This window comes from Schistocerca serialis, chromosome 7 (genome assembly GCF_023864345.2).
Source record: "Schistocerca serialis cubense isolate TAMUIC-IGC-003099 chromosome 7, iqSchSeri2.2, whole genome shotgun sequence".
Taxonomy (NCBI): Eukaryota; Metazoa; Arthropoda; class Insecta; order Orthoptera; family Acrididae; genus Schistocerca; species Schistocerca serialis.
In genome coordinates, this window is record NC_064644.1 from 282,496,689 (window position 1) to 282,519,178 (window position 22,490).

Below are 22,490 nucleotides of genomic sequence, written 5' to 3' on the forward strand. Positions count from 1 at the left end.
CAATTAGATTTCTTTTTGTGGGGATATCTAAAGGATCGTGTTTATGTCACTGAGCCCACATCCCCAGATGATCCAAAACGGCGCATCGAGGACGCATGTTGCTCCACGATACCGGCGATGTAACATCTCGTCCGCCGATCCTGTAGAAGGCGCATTGCATTGTGCATTCAGGAACATGGACACACATTTGAACATCTGATTTAGATCAACTTCCCACCGCCAGAACACCCATCACCCACCACAGAGCCATGTATTATGTACATCGTGTGGCATCAGGCCCTGAAACTTTGAAGGGTTGTAGCTCCCAAACTAAAAGTGATAGGGATGTAATTTGAATTAATGTGTACACAACTGGTGTTACTGATTCCAGTGCATGTTAGAAACAACTATTGTTCCATTTTGAAAAATGTATCTTTTTACTGTATCTCCTTGGATAATAACACAATAAACTATGTCCATAGCTCCGCAGACAGTGTAACGTTTCTTATGGTGACCTACCGCAATAAATATTTCCGTCGCCTATTACTTCGTAACTTACAGAGGCAAACACATTTAGTGAAACACCCTGTATATAAAGCGCACCGAAGATCCATCACGCGATCAGTACCCTCTAATGATGGCGTAACTATTGTTCGCCGAAATTTCGTGGACCTTCGACGACTGCATCCGGCATACACCCGAGAACCGTGAAAGCGAGAATTATGGTAGATAACAATATACAGGGTGTTACAAAAAGGTACGGCCAAACTTTCAGGAAACATTCCTCACACACAAATAAAGAAAAGATGTTATGTGGACATGTGTCCGGAAGCGCTTAATTTCCATGTTAGAGCTCATTTTAGTTTCGTCAGTAAGTACTGTACTTCCTCGATTCACCGCCAGGTGGCCCAATTGAAGGAAGGTAATGTTGACTTCGGTGCTTGTGTTGACATGCGACTCATTGCTCTACAGTACTAGCATCAAGCACATCAGTACGTAGCATCAACACGTTAGTGTTCATCACGAACGTGGTTTTGCAGTCAGTGCAATGTTTACAGATGCGGAGTTGGCAGATGCCCATTTGATGAATGGATTAGCACGGGGCAATAGACGTGGCGCGGTACGTTTGTATCGAGACAGAACTAAGGTGTCCTGACAGGAAGACGTTCGAAGCAATTGATCGGCGTCTTAGGGAGCACGGAACATTCCAGCCTATGACTCGAGACTGGGGAAGACCTATAACGACGAGGATACCTGCAATGGACGAGGCAATTCTTCGTGCAGTTGACGATAACCCTAACGTCAGCGTCAGAGAAGTCGCTGTTGTACAAGCTAACGTTGACCACGTCCCTGTACGGAGAGTGCTACGGGAGAACCAGTTGTTTCCGTACCATGTACAGCGTGTGCTGGCACTATCAGCAGCTGATTGGCCTCCACGGGTACACTTCTGCGAATGGTTCATCCAACAATGTTTCCATCCTCATTTCAGTGCAAATGTCCTCTTTACGGATGAGGCTTCATTCCAACTTGATCAAATTGTAAATTTTCACAATCAACATTGTGCAACACAGATTTTCTGTGAACGTTTGGGCAGGCATTGTTGGTGATGCCTTGATTGGGCCCCATGTTCTTCCACCTACGCCCAATGGAGCACGTTATCATGATTTCATACGGGATACTCTACCTGTGCTGCTAGAACATGTGCCTTGACACGTACGACACAACATGTGGTTCATGCACGATGGAGCTCCTGCACATTTCAGTCGAAGTGTTCGTACGCTTCTCAACAACAGATTAGGTGACCGATGGATTGGTAGAGGCGGACCAATTCCATGGCCTCCACGCTCTCCTGACCTCAACCCTATTGACTTTCATTTATGGGGGCATTTGAAAGCTCTTGTCTACGCAACCCCGGTACCAAATGTGGTGACTCTTCGTGCTCGTATTGGGGACGGCTGTGATACAATACGCCATTCTCCAGGGCTGCATCAGCGCATCAGGGATTCCATGCGACGGAGGGTGGATACATGTATCCTCGCTAACGGAGGACATTTTGAACATGTCCTGTAACAAAGTGTTTGAAGTCACGCTGGTACGTTCTGTTGCTGTGTGTTTCCATTCCATGATTAATGTGATTTGAAGAGAAGTAATAAAATGAGCTCTAACATGGGAAGTAAGCGTTTCCGGACACATGTCCACATAACATATTTTCTTTCTTTGTGTGTGAGGAATGTTTCCTGAAAGTTTGGCCGTACCTTTTTGTAACACCCTGTAGTTGCCGATTCTCACGAGACGAGTATGTCGGTTGTACTGAAAGTCATTTTTGCTGTGCTTTGGCAGGTGTGAGACGCGTGAGCACGGTTCGCTCACCCTTCGCTTGCCCGCAGGTGGGGTGGCTGAGGGCGGAGGACCAGACGGTGCTGGCGCTGCACGACAAGGTGGTGACGCACAACGCGCGCATCACCGTCTCGCACGACGGGGAGCGCACGTGGCGGCTGCACATCCGCCAGGTCAAGGAGACGGACCGCGGCTGCTACATGTGCCAGATCAACACTAGCGTCATGAAGAAGCAGCTCGGCTGCCTCGACGTCCTCGGTGAGTACGTCGCGCTAGTGCTCACTAGTACGCGCCAATAGGGCGCCCGTCCACAGCTCGTGGTCTCGTGGTAACGTTCTCGCTCCCCGAGCACGGGGTCCCGGGTTCGATTCCTGGCGCGGTCACGGATTTTCACCTGCCACGAGATAACTGGGTGTTTGTGTTGCTCTCATCATTTCATCATTTCATCATCATTCATGAAAGAGGAGAGTTTGGACTGAGCAAAGGTTGGGAATTTGCAATTTGTACGGGCGCTGATAACCGCGCAGTTGAGGGGCCCCACAAACCAAACAACATCATCAATAGTGGCGCCCCTGTGCCACATTACCATTTTGTGGCACGACTAACTGGTTGCAACCCACCTACAACTGTCAGTTTTACTTAGACACGATATCTATATGCTGCGAAACGTGGCAATCAACTCTAGGTAAGGAAAACTGCGTGTGAGTACTAAAAGAAATCCCATAAATCACAAAATCTAAAAGCTATAAATTCAAGTAAATACCTGGGAATTACATTGTAAATGTTGTGGAGAAGGCAAACCAAAGACTCTGTTTTATTGGAGAACTGGTTCAAATGTTTCAAATGGCTCTGAGCACTATGGGATCAAACTTCTGAGGTCCCCTAGAATTTAGAACTACTTAAACCTAACTAACCTAAGGACATCACACACATTTATGCCCGAGGCAGGATTCGAACGTGCGACCGGAGCGCTCACGCGGTTCGAGACTGTAGTGTCTAGAACCGCACGGCCAAACCGGCCGGCTATTGGAGAACTCTCTGAAGCTGTAACAGGTGGATAATTTGCGGAAAATGTCATAAAGAAACCAGAGTTCTTTAAGGTAATGAGTAACTCAAGGTAAGGGAGCGTACCGTCTGAATTGTGTTCAATGGTAAATTGGATGTTTTCCTGATAGGAATTCATTTGGATAACTTAGAATGTCGACAGCATCTTCGCACTACGTTTGAAAAATAGTCAATTTTTTAGACCATGAGATGCGTCTCTTATAACACAGCCTTGGTCAGTCAGTATTACCACAGTCAGTATTACCACTGTGTCCTAACTTGCAGTGATTTACTCTCGTCCAATGGTTTTTTTTCCTTATGAGTTCTGATACTTCAGACGTTCATTTTACAGTGTATAGATTCTAATTTTAGCAATTTGATGATCAGCCTTTTAAGAGGTTACACAAATAATCTAACATGAATGTTGGGTCATTGTGCATTCTCTCAAGCCTTATGAAGTGAAAAATTGTGAACAGAAACCTATTCTTTTTCCTCGCTACTCTGCACTATCCAATAACAGCGTTTTTTTAAACACTTCTTGTATTCAACACAGGTTATCAGCTGAAGATGCTCCGATAGAAGGGTGAAAACAGTTGTGTTGCCTGTTAAAGGAACATGTATAAAGCTCATGCAGCCTTGAAGAATTTTCATTCCTTTTCAAATGTGTTTGAAGGATTTTTTAACATTATTTTGCTGTATTTTAGGAATTTTTTGAGGTAACAATGTATAATCTGATCTGTGGTTGCTGTAACTACAAAACTGTTTCCTAAAGAGACTGCACGCTTGTCTGTTATCTGCTAGAGTGTTGCTGCGCTGTATGGGATCCTCACCAGCTAGGATTGACGGAGGACATCGAAAAAGTCCAAAGAAGGGTAACGCGTTTGGTATTACCGCAAAATATGGGAGAGAGCGTCACGCTTATCGTAAGCGAGTTGGGGTGGCGATCATTAAAATAAAGGCTATTTTCTCTTTTCTAAGAAAATTGACTCATTGCCATTTGACTGTATTGTTGTTTATTTAATTACGATCCATGTTTCGGCCTTTTATGCGATTTTCAAGTCATTGAATTTATGTCGTTAACATATATTGCAAGACATAAACTCAGTCACTTGAAAACGGCATACAAAACCGAAACTAGGTCGTAATTTAATGAATAACAAAGGCTACTTTCGTTGCGGCGAGATGATTTCACGAGAATTCTACGACTAGTTTTCCCTTCTGTACGAGAAAACATTTTACGGCCGCCAATATGTAGAATGAGGAAAGATCAAACTAATAAAATAAGAGAAATCAGAGCACGAAATGTTTAAGTGTTTATTTTTTTCATGCTCTGTTCTTGAGTGGAATGGTAGAAGAGAAGTCTGAATAAACCTCTGTCTGGCACTTAAGTGTGAATTGCAGAGTAGTGATGTAGCTGTTGACGTAGATTTGTGGTACTGTTGTACGAAGTCCATTCTAAAAGTAAAGAATGTCTGGTCTGACGAGTCGCGCAGTTCTCCCTCTCTTCCAGATGCCCTTTGTCGTGTCAAAGATCTTTCTAATGTTTGGTGCCAGTATGGCGCTAAGTGCCAGAAAGAACGGTCGTTTACTGCTTATTCGGGAGATTTTAAAATGTTTGATGAAATTGAGGATCCTGCCTCGCGTATATGCTGCTTCCGAATACAAAAAGAAGAACCCTATCGAAATTTGTTAGACAGATAACAGGCATTAATGTAAGGGTGATAAAAGAAGCTATAGTGGGAAAAATTACGCACCGTGTTGAATGGCGAACGAAAGAATATTTTTGATTAAAAGAAATTAAGCGACCTTCAGTTGTGACTGACGAACTCAAAGATTAAAGTACAAATTCTGCAGGACAGCCTTCACTATTGACAGGCTGAAGGTCTCCTTGCCTTAAGTATCACTAACACTTATACACCAGATATTTAGTGGTGATTTGGCTCTTAAAAGAGCGCCAGCTAGGTTCTCTGTCTTTTGAGAGAGGAAGACGAAAAAGACCGAATATGAGCTGCTCTGAATTTCTCACCAGGTAGGACAAAAATGGCGAGAAGTTTTAGAATCACCTTGTTACTGGCAAGCATCAGTTGGTTTCACACAAAATCCGGGAAACAATGTGTTCCTTAATGAATTCATACACGTTCGTAAGCAAAACCAAAAACTCCACATAAAAAACCGGCAATAAAAAGGCTACGGCCACAGTGTTTCACTATCAAAATGGCGTCCTACTCATCGACTTTGTGTCTAAAGCAACTATCGTAACTGCAGCGAACTACTGTCAGACCTATCACCGACTACGATGCTCCCTTCAAAATGACTAACAGGGACTGTTGTCCAACAGCGTAGAGCTTCTTTACGGTAACACCTTCCCGTTTTCTAATGCGTAGGTTAATGATATTCTTCGGCAGTTTTTGAACACCTGCCTCATAGCATACTATCGATTGAAATGTTTCTTTTTTGGTGGAAAACTCTATGGAAACGAGCAAATAGCGAACTAGAGGAAGACATAAATGACAAGTTCAACAACTGTACCAACCTTACGCAACTGAGTACGCAGAAACCACAAAAATATATGTGGAATGCTATAAAACTGAAGAATTTAGAACATCGATAACGTGTAAATTTAGGTAATGTATCAAAAGTGGTATAATTACCTCACCAACAGAGGTCATCTGTATTCCTTTCGATTTCGCTTGAACTCAAGCAAAACAGTCACCTATTCGATACTCTTTGTCCGAAGACTCTCTTGAGCTGGTCTAACTGGATGCTGCTACGTATGAAAAGAACATCAATCCGCCACACAGCCATTGCGCAAAATTAACCTATCATACTTTTCTGCAACTCTTCCGACTAACCCAAGCTATTACTGCTACTGCAGCTACCGGATTAGTTAGTACTACTTTACAAAAGTATGAGCAAGCAGGAGTTCGCTGACGTAAATCACAAGTATGAGTGAATCAAATACTTTCAACCCACACTGTCTACAATGCTCCGCTAGTACGACTTCCCTATGCTGTCACAAGTACTTATTATATTAATACACAACTTACTCGCAACAGCACCTGAATGGCCGAATTTAACTTGAAGTACCACGCTCGTTTGACAGACTGGAATTAAAACAGAATGCTTCAAACATTACGGTACAAATTCTTGAAGTTATTTATCGGCTTAATACGCCACACTGTCTTATGCTTTAAGGGCTCAACCACCTTAATTAAAAAAAAAAAAAAACGGCTGAAAGCCATTAATTCAAAATCCAGACACCAAAAATAATATTTAGAAAGCAGAAGGCCTCACGTTAAGTAAGTTCTACAATTTGGCAGAAGGCCCAAAATCTAACACTTGAAAAACAACAACCTTAATTTAAAGACAGCTGAAGGCCCATGATCTAAGAGTCAAGATAAAATTAAATATAAAAACACAAGGCACAAGGTCTTATCTTCAATGAGGCTGAAAGCACCAAATAATCTAATATTTGACAAGCAAGGAACTTTAATTTAAAAACGGGTGAAGGCCCATGACTTAAAAGACAACTAAAATAATTTTTGGTAGGCAGACGGACCAAGACTATATCTTTAAACAATATTTTAATCAGGCGAAAGCCCAAACAATCTAACACCTGACAAGCAAGAAACCTTTAATTGTGAAATGGCACAAGGACCATGTCTCAAAACACATCTAAAATAATTTTTAGTGGGCAGAAGGCCCAAGGCTCTATCTATAAACAATATTTTAATCAGGCTGAAGGCCCAAATAATCTAACACTTGACAAGCAGGGAATTTTAATTTTAAAGCGGCTGAAGGCCGGTGATTTAAAATACCACTAAAACAATTAAACTTTAATTCAAAACATCGGCTATGAGCCATACAAATAAGAAAGACAGAAAATAAGAAAGACAGTGCAGCTAACGGCGCTCAGAAGTTTCAGCGGTCGGCCAGCACTTGAAATACTAACGATCACTTAGGTGAGACAGGCAGTCGGCCCAACCATTCTCGATCTGACGACAACCCAACCAACAGACAGACAACGGACCCACCGACAAGGTAACTTGCACTCCACTCGACCAGCACACAACGGGGAGTTCAATGCAAAACGTAAAAGGCATGGACGCCCACAACCAAGCAAATATTGAGGTGTGAAATTACACACTGTGCCGGACAGCGACAACACGGTAGGGAAAGGACACTGCCTAAATTTCCGTCAACGTCCAGGGCAGGTATCCGGAACGTTAACGGCCAGAAGGTAGAAAATTCCGATGGTGCACTTCAATTGCAAGTAACCAAATACAGTTAGACTGCACTGGAAGGTGGCTGAACCTTCGCAAACTCGAACACTCACGTTGTTGCTTGTGGGAACGTCCCAACAGCCAACAACAAGAACCAAACGGAACAATGTGAACAGTCTTGACTTCCTGGTGAATGAAATCCAAACTCAACTTTCGTGAACAGGGTCGGTGAGCCACGGACCTCGTAGCAATGGGAACAGCCCCACACACTTCGATACTGCATAGAAACCGCCAGCGGTCCCGGCCTAACTACGCCCTGCAGAGATTTCCTCGCTGCTCCACGCCAACCGACCGACTGCTCGCACACCAGCACGGAGACAGCATTAAAATAACTGAGCAGACACCATCAAAAACTACACACAATTTCACAAACACTCGGACGGAAAACGCAACCAATACTAAAGGCAGTGACCGAGCAATGACACGGCCGAACCATGACACACACCGCCAACTCATAAGCGACGGGCAAGCAAACACACGTCGTCCGAAAAGACTGTAATCTAGATTACTAAGAAGTTAACTGATTGCTATGGTAAATGGCTATTTGGGCTATTACCTCTGTGGTGTCTGATACGGTTGTTACGCAAAAAGCAAGATAACCTAAATGTTCTCCTGACGTGTGTTGGCCGCTCAGTGTTGCTGAGACATTCAGATCGAACGCAATAGTAAAATGTTGATTATTGTAAACACCGGTCACGTATTTATGTGAGAAGCCTAATTAGAGTTACATTACCGTGCTAAAGACAGGGCCGTGCATGGCAGAAGCACGTGTGTATGAAATCTGACACCATGGTGGCTGTCACATTAATGTAATTGGCCGAGCGGTTCTAGGCGCTTCAGTCCGAAACCACGCTGCTGCTACGGTCGCAGGTTGGAATCCGGCCTCGGGCATGGATGTGTGTGATGTCCTTAGGTTATTTAGGTTTAAGTAGTTCTAAGTCAGGGGACTGATGACTTCAGATGTTAAGTCCCATAGTGCTTAGAGCCATTTCAACAATTTCTGAAATCTTTTGTTGTATTTCAAACTAATTCCCGTCTTCAATATGGTTTTTTTTAAAACAAAACAAAGGTCACTATAGCCTTTAACCTCTTTAGGTTATCACAGTACACAATGTTGGCCCAGTTATGATTTTAGTGTACGATAATAAATTCAAACTGGGTGATACATTTCTGTTACTGTCCATACATTGATATACTGTACAATAATGTCAATTATTTACTTAAGCGAATGCTAACAGTGCTCTCCAGTCTTTCTTCACTTTAATTTAACAGCCTATCGAAATTCTATTTTCCCTCTATGTACAACAAAGGATGAATGACAACCGCTGAACTGTAGATATAATTCACCTGGAAATGCGCTGCAGTGGAGGAAGTTCTTTGCAGCCATCTCAATGCTGCTGTTCTCGGAAATGGCAGACCCGTAGTAAAATGGTAGTTGCTAGATCGTCGATTAGAAAAATGTATCACTAAATTTCAAATATGTGTCCATGAATGCTCCAGCGTTTTTAACTGTTTTGGAGCAGAAAGCGGGAATGGACTATGACGGGTTATAACTTTTGGGCATAGATTTGTAGTTTTAACAATGATGACTGTGGAGTTACGTATATTGAAGTGTCAGATCGTTTGTTTATCAGTTTCTCCTACCCAGCATCTTGTGCAATGATATTAAAATACATCTTCTCTCTTGTAATTCTTCTTTGGTCTTCCCCACTTGTGCTCTCCTCTTCTGTGTCGATTTTCGGAACAAAATCTTCTTCTCGAAACATCAGTGAATTAATGCAAAATACTGAAGCAATCGTTTTCCAGAGGGTTCTGAGTTCCACTCGTCTCTCCTTGTAAAATATAGCACGGTTCGTCTGAATAACCTGTCTCTGAATTCTTTCAACCTACTCCGCCTTCCAACGTGACTAGAAATATTATTATTTTCATAAAACAACTGAGTTTTCACAGAGATACTCCGCGCTCGCACCTGACCATCAAAATGTCTTGGAATCCCAGCGTAAACAGATCGTTTATGAACTGCCACGTCTGCAATTGCAGTTTTTTAAATTCATAGAAATACGTTTCCTTCTGGGCCAAAGCTTAAAAAAAACGCAGAGGTTACATATAATGATACTGAAAAGAAACAAATATTACAATTCAAACAGCATTTTCTGTACGAACCTTCCTGTCAGATTAAAACTGGATGCCGGACCGAGACCTGAACACGGGGCAGAACAAAAGAGTACATTAATGTGACAGCAAACATATTATTTTTAGATTTTCTACATATGTGCTATTGTCTTTCACTGAAATGCGTCTAGCACGGTAAATTAGCTCTGGTTAGTCTTTCCGCTAATGTACGTGACTGGTATTTACACTAGTCAATATTTTTCTATTGCGTTTGTTATGAATAACTTAAGCAACAGCAAGCAGCTGATATTTGCCAGAAAAAAAAAACATTTAGGTTCATTTACTCTTTTCGTAACAATTGCATTAAACATAACAGAGATAATAGTCCACATATCCATTTAAAATTGCAAACAATTAACTTCTCAATAATCAACATTACACTAGACCTTCCTGTGTACGTGTGTCTACGTACGTATATATTTGTATCTCTTGTTTTGTAGACGAAGTTTGAGAGTGTGTTGCGCGTTTCTAGAGGAAAACTAGGCACAAGACGGTTTCTGTGACTTATTTATTCGGGTTTGAGAATTATGTGTTAACCCCAAACTGCCAAAGGAGTATGGTACTTGAATTTTGTCGTGTGGATGTTGTTGCGACCACACTGTGCATTAACGTAACAAATACTTCTGACAGAGTACAGAACCCTTGCTATCGGAGCACTATAGACAGTGTGTGTTGCGAGTATTGGGTTCAGTCATACGTACCAGTTACGGTAAGAGGTATTGTGGTTTATGTCAGCGAATTCACACTTGATTACAGTTTTGTAGAGTTGTCCTAATTAATCAGGTAGCTGTTGTAAAAGTGACAGCTTCGGTTAGTGGGAAGAGCCACGGAGAGGTGTGGTAGGTCAGTTTTACATAACGACCGTGTGGCGGACTGATGTTTTCGATCCAACAGCATCCGCTTAGACAATTTTAAGACAGAGAGTATCAATTTCCTGACTGTTTACTAGAGTTCAGGCGAAACTGAAAGGAATTGAGGTGGCTTCTATTGACGAGACAGCATTATACAAATGTAGGAAACAGCGGTAGAAACAGTACTGGAGTTTCAAACAGTAGCCACAAATGTTACAGAACGAGCAATTCAGTCGAGAGATGCAAATACTAAGCTAGTGCTTAAACAAATACTCAGTAAATCAGAGAAACTAGACAAAACAAGAAAACGTTGAAACAGAGTTGACAATGAAATGAAGGTGAGGGGAGACAAGAAAATGCCTTGAACGAAGAGTCGTTGAAAGGACGGTTGCAAGGTAGACGAAGCCGAGATTAAATCTTGAAATGCTATAGTACATAAAACTGAACGAGGTCCTCGGCAGATTAAGGAAGAGAAACGAGACAGACAAAAATGTACGATAGACGTACGAAGGAAGAAATAATACCGGAAAGTGACGTTAAATGTTCTACAAAGGCGTAAAAATCTCAAAATGAAATTTGTACCTTATTTAGCACTACCTAATTAGTTAACCACGCATAATTCATTCCACATCATCTTGACATTATTAACAACCGGAATTTTATTGTATAGTACTATATCTGCATCTACATCCATACTCCGCAAACCATCTGATGGTGTGTGGCGGAGGGTACTATATGTACCCACGTCACGTCTTCTCTGCAACGGTGAAATATTTAACTACAAATGGTTAAAATCCTGTTGTAATGGTCATTCTGTTACTAAGATGAGGGACGACTAACAAAATATATGAATATTCTACATCACAACCAAACTCCAAGATATTTTCTTGTAGCATTATATTAAACATCTGTACACATACCACGGCGTCTAGTTGAATCTGGAGGGAGAAGTTTAGAATAGAATGTTTCAGAGTTCTCCGAGCGACGCAGTGCAGTCATGAGTGAGGTTCCTTGCAGAACTGCATAATTAATTCTCCTCGCATTAAATTATGTAGCACCGGGAGTACCTCACTACCTATATATGTAACTGCCACAGCGGTCCTTGAAATGTGCGTTCACTTCAGTGAGAAGTCTGCAGCTCTCTCGCTAACATTTTGTATTCATTACAGCTTTATTATATACTACTTCCAACGGTTTGTCACCATAAACTTTCGCAGAGCAAATTTTGTTTGCAGTGAGTGGATTAATGAACGAAATGGATTAATTTGTTCTTGGCGAGAACTTGCTGACAATTGCATCTCACTAACTTATTTCCAGCGTTTTCTAGGTTGTCTGAAGCGTGTTAAGAGAGATATAAGACATTTAAGGATTGTGTTAACGTTCTAATTCATATTGTTCGTTCATTAGCGACTCATTTTGTAATGACGCGATAGAGTTCGCTCGCAGAGTCCAGATATTTAGCTGAGCATAGAATGCACTACTTAAAAAATGTCATTGCTCCATTATTTATTTGTCATTGAAGTGGTCAATAAAAAAATTCTTATTATTCCTACCATTACGCTGATTTGCAATTATACGCCAGAATCACTGCCGAGACATCATGCATCCAGGCCCAACCTCGTGGAGAGGAGGTGTAAATTTACGTATGTAAACAGTATCTTTTTTTTTTATTTTCGTGTGACCAACCAGAATCACGTGACGATCTCATTTCCTCTGGTTTCCTTGTTTCTTTCTGTTTTTCCAGTACTCCATCTTCATGTTGTCTTTTCCTTCATTATGTCCATGTTGTTCCCAGTTTCTATTTCTTCTGCATTCTGTCGATTTCTCCATTCAAAAACATAGGAATATTTGTTTCATAGGCCTGTTCACATTCGTTCAGTAGAGGTGTCCCAAAAAGATTAATCTTCTTTTATTCATTACTTCTGTTGTTTTCTCTATATTTTGTAGATTTCCTCATTGCTTCCCATTTCTTAGCCACATTAGGTTCTATTATCATTATTGTTATTATTATTACAATTATTGTTATTTCATTTGCCGGTCTTCCTTATAGAATACAATAACGGCCCATAACAATTTATTATTCCCTGTACTCTTCCAAATTATAAGTATTGGACAGGAAACGCATACAGCAAATTGAATGTCATTACACTAAATATAACAGTGAAACGAGAGCAGATTACTAAACAGAGCGAAAATTTCATTCTGCGTCTAAGCCATATCTCCGCAATTACCTTTCCTCTAGGAGCGCTTGTTTTCTAAGCTTTGCAGGAGAGCTTTTGTAAAGCATGGAATGTAGGAGATGAGGTACTGGCGGAAATAAAGCTTTGAGGACGGGTCGTGAGTCGGACTTTGGTATCTCAGTTGGTAATGACTATAGACTGCATCTTCGGCAAAGGCAAGTGGAGCTTTATTACTGGTGGTACCCGCTAAACCATCACAACCCGCTCCACGTCAGTTAGGGATTGCCAGGCTCAGTGTAATGTACCGCGCTGTATCACATCGAAAACAGGATAACCTGAACTGGAATCAGCGCGGAAAGAGATCGATTGGCTGATTCAAGGAACGCTTCATTCTCTGATGCATTAGCAAGCCACCATGAGTCTGTTGTAAATATTTTAGACGGTTTTATTGGCAGAAGGAAACGCTAGCTGCAGCGGACAAGAAAACACCAGTTGACTCCTTTCTTGAAGAGAGATTCTCTTGGCTGAAGTAGCACGAGCAATATACACAGCTATTTTAGTTTAGACTTTGAATCATATTTTTATTTTCTGTGTTACAGAATTTTAATTTTTACACATTTACTTATTATAATCATACAGTTAAAAATAAATAAATATGTAAAGAAACGAATCAAATGTAGATCCGTGGAGCCTATCGCCTTGGGAGACTTTTTGGAAATCTTTAGGAGCAACGCCTGAAGGGAGATAGTTTATTCCTTTTTGTTAAGGTAGGGTTAAAGCAGCGGTGAAAAGTAGGTGTACATTTGATTTTCGTTTCTTTTACTTTTGAAGGTTATACCTGGTTAGATAAGCAAACAGTTCCATGACCCCTTGAAAAGGAAAAAAATGGAGTTGATAGAGCACTGGCCGGCAAAAGGCAAAGGTCCCGAGTTTTAATCTGCCAGGAGGTTTCTTATCAGCGCACACTCGCCTGCAGAGTCAAAATTTCATTCTAGATAAGTTTACTGTTCTCCATTTCGTAGTCACAGCGTAAATTTCTTATGGTCTGTGTAAATGAGTTCAGTCGAATGCCGGGATATTCTGTCAACTTTGAAACTGATAATTCCCTCAGAATTCCGGTGCAACTGAGGTTTGGCTCCGTCTATACTGATCACTACCATTAACTCACGTTTTCTTTTTATGTTGATGACACCAACTCCATTTTTTCGTCAGTAGTATTAATAACTACGCCTTACGTAACTTCATTTTCCGGAAACATTATCTCCTAATCGTTTTCTTTATCTAAACAAACTACACACGCGGAAGTGATCTCCGGTGTATTTTGGAACTTTATTACTCGAGAAACTACGAGCAGAATTGTAATGTTCTCGTACCAAACAAAATTCTTATAGAAAACACAGTAACTGTGCCCAAATGAAGCTTATGCAGTCAATGGTCTGTGGAAGAAGCGAAGCTAATATAATAACAGAAGGGGCGACATTTGCTATTCAAAAACCAGGAAGGCTATTAATCATTTTGTATTGAAAGAGAAAGCGTTTGTATTTCCGAACAACTCTCTGGGCCAGTACGTATTCCGCCCCCGGTAACTTCCGTTGCGTCCCTCCCTCTGCAGTAAAAACACGGCCGGAACTTCCGCTGCAGTGTGACAGCAATATTTCATTTCGTGACTGCAGTAATGCTGCTCTGAGCAACACAGTTACTGGGCTGCAGCAGGTCGTTCAACTCTGATTCTTTCGCACAAAGGATTCATATCTTACAGGAGACCAAGCTCATCGCCCGTTACCATCTGGAAAACCGTCAGAGTTTAGTTTCTAGCTAAACTCTTATGACAACAGAGGAGACCGTTTCACATACGAGCCTTGTTTTTGGAAAATAATAGATAAAGTCTGCTTCTGGAAAGAACATTAAGACTCAAGAGAGGAGTATCCAATTGCCTAGAGATGAGCTTGAAGAGGAAATGGAACGAGGCTTAAGCAACCTACGAATTACATCTACATCTACATCTACATACATACTCCGCAATCCACCATACGGTGCGTGGCGGAGGGTACCTCGTACCACAACTAGCATCTTCTCTCCCTGTTCCAAACAGGACGAGGGAAATATGACTGCCTATATGCCTCTGTACGATCTGTAATCTCTCTTATCTTGTCTTTGTGGTCTTTCCGCGAAATGTAAGTTGGCGGCAGTAAAAATGTACTGCAGTCTGCCTCAAATGCTGACTCTCTAAATTTCCTCAGTAGCGATTCACGAAAAGAACGCCTACTTTCCTCTAGAGACTCCCACCCAAGTTCCTGAAACGTTTCCGTAACACTCGCGTGATGATCAAACCTACCAGTAACAAATCTAGCAGCCCGCCTCTGAATTGCTTCTATGTCCTCCCACAATCCGACCTGATAGGGATCCCAAACGCTCGAGCAGTACTCAAGAATAGGTCGTATTAGTGTTTTATAAGCGGTCTCCTTTACAGATGAACCACATCTTCCCAAAATTCTACCAATGAACCGAAGACGACTATCCGCCTTCCCCACAACTGCCATTACATGCTTGTCCCAGTTCATACCGCTCTGCAATGTTACGCCCAAATATTTAATCGACGTGACTGTGTCAAGCGCTACACTACTGATGGAGTATTCAAACATTTCAGGATTCTTTTTCCGATTCATCGGCATTAATTTACATTTATCTATATTTAGAGTTAGCTGCCATTCCTTACACCAATCACAAATCCTGTCCAAGTCATCTTGTATCCTCCTACAGTCACTCAACGACGACACCTTCCCGTACACCACAGCATCATCAGCAAACTTGGAGAAAATTGGCCAGTGGAGGTACGGTTGTGGAACATATTATGATGGCATCGTTGGAAGGTGAGAAAGGTAATATGTAAAGTTAGAAAGCCGGCCTGGCACCAAAGATAAGCTACAAGAAAGCTCAATCATACTGTACGATCTGGTGTACACTAATGACGCATTCCACTGATTTTAGTACTTTTACGAACAGTGAGAATTGTGTGCATTGTCCACTTATGTACAGTCATGCTCAAAAGTATCCGAACGACCTGAATTGCATTTCGCCTGATTCGCATGCAACCCACATAACGCAGCTGTCTAGCAGCTCCTCTAATCGCTCCTTGGTACAGTCGTTTGACTATTGAAAATGGTTCCAACAAGTCACCACGAGAAAACACTGCTCTGCATCGCAATAACTCATGATGTAACGTAATACTACGATACTACAAATATCAGGGAACACCTTATTACAGGTAAGGCTGTCCTTAAGGCTTGTGAGCTCACCTTTATTACAATAAATAACATACCTGAAATGTTACCACTCTCATTATTAAGTCAGATAGGTATTGCACGTAGTAAGTTCGTCGTATTCATGATTTCCTCTTCAAAGTAACATGCCGTACTTATTATTTAACACAAAATGGCATTAAAATTTAAGTTATTCGCGAGCATCTAGTTGAGAATATGTTGTTGTTCTTGTGGTCTTCAGTCCTGAGACTGGTTTGATGCAGCTCTCCATGCTACTCTATCCTGTGCAAGCTTCTTCATCTCCCAGTACCTACTGCAACCTACATCCTTCTGAATCTGCTTAGTGTATTGATCTCTTGGTCTCCCTCTACGATTTTTACCCTCCACGCTGCCCTCCAATGCTAAATTTGTGATCCCTTAATGCCTCAAAACATGTCCTACCAACCGATCCCTTCTTCTAGTCAAGTTGTGCCACAAACTTCTCTTCTCCCCAATCCTATTCAATACCTCCTCATTAGTTACGTGATCTACCCACCTTATCTTCAGCATTCTTCTGTAGCACCACATTTCGAAAGCTTCTATTCTCTTCTTGTCCAAACTGGTTATCGCCCATGTTTCACTTCCATACATGGCTACACTCCACACAAATACTTTCAGAAACGACTTCCTGACACTTAAATCTATACTCGATGTTAAAAAATTTCTCTTCTTCAGAAACGATTTCCTTGCCATTGCCAGTCTACATTTTATATCCTCTCTACTTCGACCATCATCAGTTATTTTACTCCCTAAATAGCAAAACTCCTTTACTTCTTTAAGTGTCTCATTTCCTAATCTAATCCCCTCAGCATCACCCGATTTAATTTGACTACATTCCATTATCCTCGTTTTGCTTTTGTTGATGTTCATCTTATATCCTCCTTTCAAGACACTGTCCATTCCGTTCAACTGCTCTTCCAAGTCCTTTGCTGTCTCTGACAGAATTACAATGTCATCGGCAAACCTCAAAGTTTTTACTTCTTCTCCATGAATTTTAATACCTACTCCGAATTTTTCTTTTGTTTCCTTTACTGCTTGCTCAATATACAGATTGAATAACATCGGGGAGAGGCCACAACCCTGTCTCACTCCTTTCCCAACCACTGCTTCCCTTTCATGCCCCTCGACTCTTATAACTGCCATCTGGTTTCTGTACAAATTGTAAATAGCCTTTCGGTCCCTGTATTTTACCCCTGCCACCTTCAGAATTTGAAAGAGAGTATTCCAGTTAACGTTGTCAAAAGCTTTCTCCAAGTCTACAAATGCTAGAAACGTAGGTTTGCCTTTTCTTAATCTTTCTTCTAAGATAAGTCGTAAGGTTAATATTGCCCCACGTGTTCCAACATTTCTATGGAATCCAAACTGATCCTCCCCGAGGTCCGCTTCTACCAGTTTTTCCATTCGTCTGTATAGAATTCGCGTTAGTATTTTGCAGCTGTGACTTATTAAACTGATATTTCGGTAATTTTCACATCTGTCAACACCTGCTTTCTTTGGGATTGGAATTATTATATTCTTCTTGAAGTCTGTGGGTATTTCGCCTGTCTCATACATCTTGCTCACCAGATGGTAGAGTTTTGTCATGACTGGCTCTCCCAAGGCCATCAGTAGTTCTAATGGAATGTTGTCTACTCCCGGGGCCTTGTTTCGACTCAGGTCTTTCAGTGCTCTGTCAAACTCTTCACGCAGTATCTTATCTCCCATTTCATCTTCATCTACATCCTCTTCCATTTCCATAATATTGTCCTCAAGTACATCGCCCTTGTATAAACCCTCTATATACTCCTTCCACCTTTCTGCCTTCCCTTCTTTGCTTAGAACTGGGTTGCCATCTGAGCTCTTGATATTCATACAAGTGGTTCTCTTCTCTCCAAAGGTCTCTTTAATTTTCCTTTAGGCAGTATCTATCTTACCCCTAGTGAGACAAGCCTCTACATCCTTACATTTGTACTCTAGCCATCCCTGCTTAGCCATTTTGCACTTCCTGTCAATCTCATTTTTTAGACGTTTGTATTCCTTTTTGCCTGCTTCATTTACTGCATTTTTATATTTTCTCCTTTCGTCAATTAAATTCAATATTTCTTCTGTTACCCAAGGATTTCTACTAGCCCTCGTCTTTTTACCTACTTGATCCTCTGCTGCCTTCACTACTTCATCCCTCAGAGCTACCCATTCTTCTTCTACTGTATTTCTTTCCCCCATTCCTGTCAATTGTTCCCTTATGCTCTCCCTGAAACTCTCTACAACCTCTGGTTCTTTCAGTTTAGCCAGGTCCCATCTCCTTAAATTCCTGCCTTTTTGCAGTTTCTTCAGTTTCAATCTGCAGTTCATAACCACTAGATTGTGGTCAGAATCCACATCTGCCCCTGGAAATGTCTTACAATTTAAAACCTGGTTCCTAAATCTCTGTCTTACCATTACGTAATCTATCTGATACCTTTTAGTATCTCCAGGATTCTTCCAGGTATACAACCTTCTTTCATGATTCTTGAACCAAGTGTTAGCTATGATTAAGTTATGCTCTGTGCAAAATTCTACAAGGCGGCTTCCTCTTTCATTTCTTCCCCCCAATCCATATTCACCTACTATATTTCCTTCACTCCCTTTTCCTACTGACGAATTCCAGTCACCCATGACTATTAAATTTTCGTCTCCTTTCACTACCTGAATAATTTCTTTTATCTCGTCATACATTTCATCAATTTCTTTATCATCTGCAGAGCTAGTTGGCATATAAACTTGTACTACTGCAGTAGGCATGGGCGTTGTGTCTATCTTGGCCACAATAATGCGTTCACTATGCTGTTTGTAGTAGCCAACCCGCACTCCTATTTTTTTATTCATTATTAAACCTACTCCTGCATTACTCCTATTTGATTTTGTATTTATAACCCTGTAATCACCTGACCAAAAGTCTTGTTCCTCCTGCCACCGAACTTCACTAATTCCCACTATATCTAACTTTAACCTATCCATTTCCCTTTTTAAATTTTCTAACCTACCTGCCCGATTAAGGGATCTGACATTCCACGCTCCGATCCGTAGAATGCCAGTTTTCTTTCTCCTGATAACGACGTCCTCTTGAGTAGTCCCCGCCCGGAGATCCGAATGGGGGACTATTTTACCTCCGGAATATTTTACCCAAGAGGACGCCATCATCATTTAATCATACAGTAAAGCTGAATGTCCTCGGGAAAAATTACGGCTGTAGTTTCCCCTTGCTTTCAGCCGTTCGCAGTACCAGCACAGCAAGGCCGTTTTGGTTAATGTTACAAGGCCAGAGCAGTCAATCATTAAGACTGTTGCCCCTGCAACTACTGAAAAGGCTGCTGCCCCTCTTCAGAAACCACATGTTTGTCTGGCCTCTCAACAGATACCCCTCCGTTGTGGTTGCACCTACGGTACGGCCATCTGTATCGCTGAGGCACGCAAGCCTCCCCACCAACGGCAAGTTCCATGGTTCATGGGGGGTGAGAATATGTATGAACATCAAATGACACGACGAACCTTCTCGATCTGCATATGGATTCAAGCCCAGGTCATGCAGACTAAGAAAAGATTTCGCGTCTGACGGAAACCAACAGTCATTCCTGATTAGGCATACAGAGAGTGATGTACCTCGATTTTAGACAGTATCAATTAGCAAATACCAACTTTAAATTACATAACGCAAACATTTTTAACGGACGCGAATTCCTACCCAACACCGGTTGTCCCTGTTAACGAACTACGAGAGATTTTAAATATTGCTTCTTGACAAGTAACTTATCTGAAATGCCGTGTTAAAACTTTGTGTTGGACGGGGATTCGAACCCAGAACCTAATAAGATAGATATCGAAGCGCAGTCAATAGTGACATATCGGATTTTCTCGGCAGTAGCTAGATGTTTTAACTGAAATGAGGAGACGAAACATTAATTTTTTCCTTCCCAGGACTCCAACCCGGCACCTATCGCTGTTATATTCTAGAGAAAACGAACGTTAAATATGGGTTTGTTGCACAAGCAGCGACATGTGAGCATGTTTGAAATAGAAATAATATGACGAAGAGTTCAGTGCTGACTGGTATTAGAGCTCCACACATATCGTTGTCGACTACACACAAAGAGACGTCAGCTACCGAATTTATGTCCACCAGCAGCTCGGAATAACATCTTGAACTTATAGTGATCTCGCAAATAGTTCTGTGTCTCACTGGGAGTCAAAAACGTCAAATATCGTTAGTGTTGACAACGTATGAAAATACATTAAACATCGAAATGATTATCCACCAGCAGATAGGTGTTCTCATGCTAGAGCTTGATAATACATAATGAAGTCATTAGTGCGTGGCCAGGATTCGAACCCATTCACGCGCAATATGTGGAGATGTTGACGAATCTGCAGTTTTGAACAAACAACAAATTGTAGCCGAGCTGTATTGTCACGAAGGGATCAAATTCGGCGTTAAGGGCGGTCTGAGTTGCATTCCCAGTTCAGAACCAATTTTATCGACATACAGAAGCTCATATAAAAGATGGAACAAGTGTAGAATGCTGAAATTTTAATAGGAAGTGTTCCTTTCACTTGAGCTACTCTATTGCGCTATCTGTTTGTTGAAAACGTCGTGCAGTGCAAAAGAAAGGTATAACTGTTTGTCTCTCATAAGTATTGAACCTGGCGACATGCATTATCTCACAGCGCTGTGGAATGCAGAAGTTCTAAGGGAATTGTTGTGACTCCTGGATCTGTTCTGGCTATGTATCAGCTAGTGGCGTAATGGTAAGTATCGCGCACGGTAGATAAGATGTCGCGAGTTCGAGTACATTCACTGCTATATTTTTTTTAAACGCAATTCTGCTGTCTGCTAAAATTATCAATCTACTGGAACTTGTAACATAATTTCCTTTACTTCTCAACCCAAAAAAGTCGTATGTTGAAAAAGAGCTAACTTATGCGACATTTTATTCATTTCAGGTTTAATAGACAGCCAGACAGTAGATGCATCTCGAAACTTTTCTATTATGTATGGGTAGAGCGCATCGTGCCAAAATACGTCGGAAAAGTATTTTCTACATTAGCTGTCGTCTGGTAGTGGCATTTTATTCTTCTTCAATCCTTGTTTGAGATCTTTAACTCAGAAGAAGTTTTCTACATGCATGTAATCAATAAACGGCATGTGCATTTTCAGACTCTTATAGATAATATCAGAGAATCGTTGATGATGAATTTTTCTCTCATGTTTACTATTGTTTTAACAGTATTAAACGAAACCTTACGAAAATTGTGAACTGTATTATAAAAAATGAAATAACACCACCCACGATAACCGTACGACGAAAGTATGTTTTAATAAAACTGAGTATCTGTACACAATCGTGCCTCTATCGTCACGAACTGGTAAACTACTACTCACTTACATTTTGATTCGGTTTGTGTTTAATGGGTATTCTGTGTCATACTCAAGATCTATGCAAATGTTGCATTTCATAAATAAATTTATGTATATTTTTTTTTTTTTTCATCAGTCTACTGACTGGTTTGATGCGGCCCGCCACGAATTCCTTTCCTGTGCTAACCTCTTCATCTCAGAGTAGCACTTGCAACCTACGTCCTCAATTATTTGCTTGACGTATTCCGATCTCTGTCTTCCTCTACAGGTTTTGCCCCCTACAGCTCCCTCGAGTACCATGGAAGTCATTCCCTCATGTCTTAGCAGATGTCCTATCATCCTGCCCTTCTCCTTATCAGTGTTTTCCACATATTCCTTTCCTCTCCGATTCTGCGTAGAACCTCCTCATTCCTTACCTTATCAGTCGACCTAATTTTCAACATTCGTCTATAGCACCACATCTCAAATGCTTCGATTCTCTTCTGTTCCGGTTTTCCCACAGTCCATGTTTCACTACCATACAATGCTGTACTCAAGAAATTTCTTCCTCAAATTAAGGCCGGTATTTGATATTAGTAGACTTCTCTTGGCCAGAAATGCCTTTTTTTGCCATAGCGAGTCTGCTTTTGATGTCCTCCTTGCTCCGTCCGTCATTCGTTATTTTACTGCCTAGGTAGCAGAATTCCTTAACTTCATTGACTTCGAGACCATTAATCCTGATGTTAAGTTTCTCGCTATTCTCATTTCTACTACTTCTCATTACCTTCGTCTTTCTCCGATTTACTCTCAAACCGTACTGTGTACTCATTAGACTGTTCATTCCGTTCAGCAGATCATTTAATTCTTCTTCACTTTCACTCAGGATAGCAATGTCATCAGCGAATCGTATAATTGATATCCTTTCACCTTGTATTTTAATTCCACTCCTGAACCTTTCTTTTATTTCCATCATTGCTTCCTCGACGTACAGATTG

General features: G+C 41.3%; 1 protein-coding gene across 1 annotated transcript in view; it reads left to right on the forward strand.

The window, feature by feature from the left end:
• LOC126413020 (lachesin-like) overlaps positions 1-22,490 on the forward strand; it is a 440,858-nt gene that overhangs the window by 80,249 nt on the left and 338,119 nt on the right. The window contains exon 2 of the mRNA XM_050082912.1: positions 2,367-2,574. Within this exon, the coding sequence (XP_049938869.1) occupies positions 2,517-2,574 (58 nt within the window). The 5' untranslated portion in view covers positions 2,367-2,516. The remainder of the gene's footprint in view (positions 1-2,366; positions 2,575-22,490) is intronic.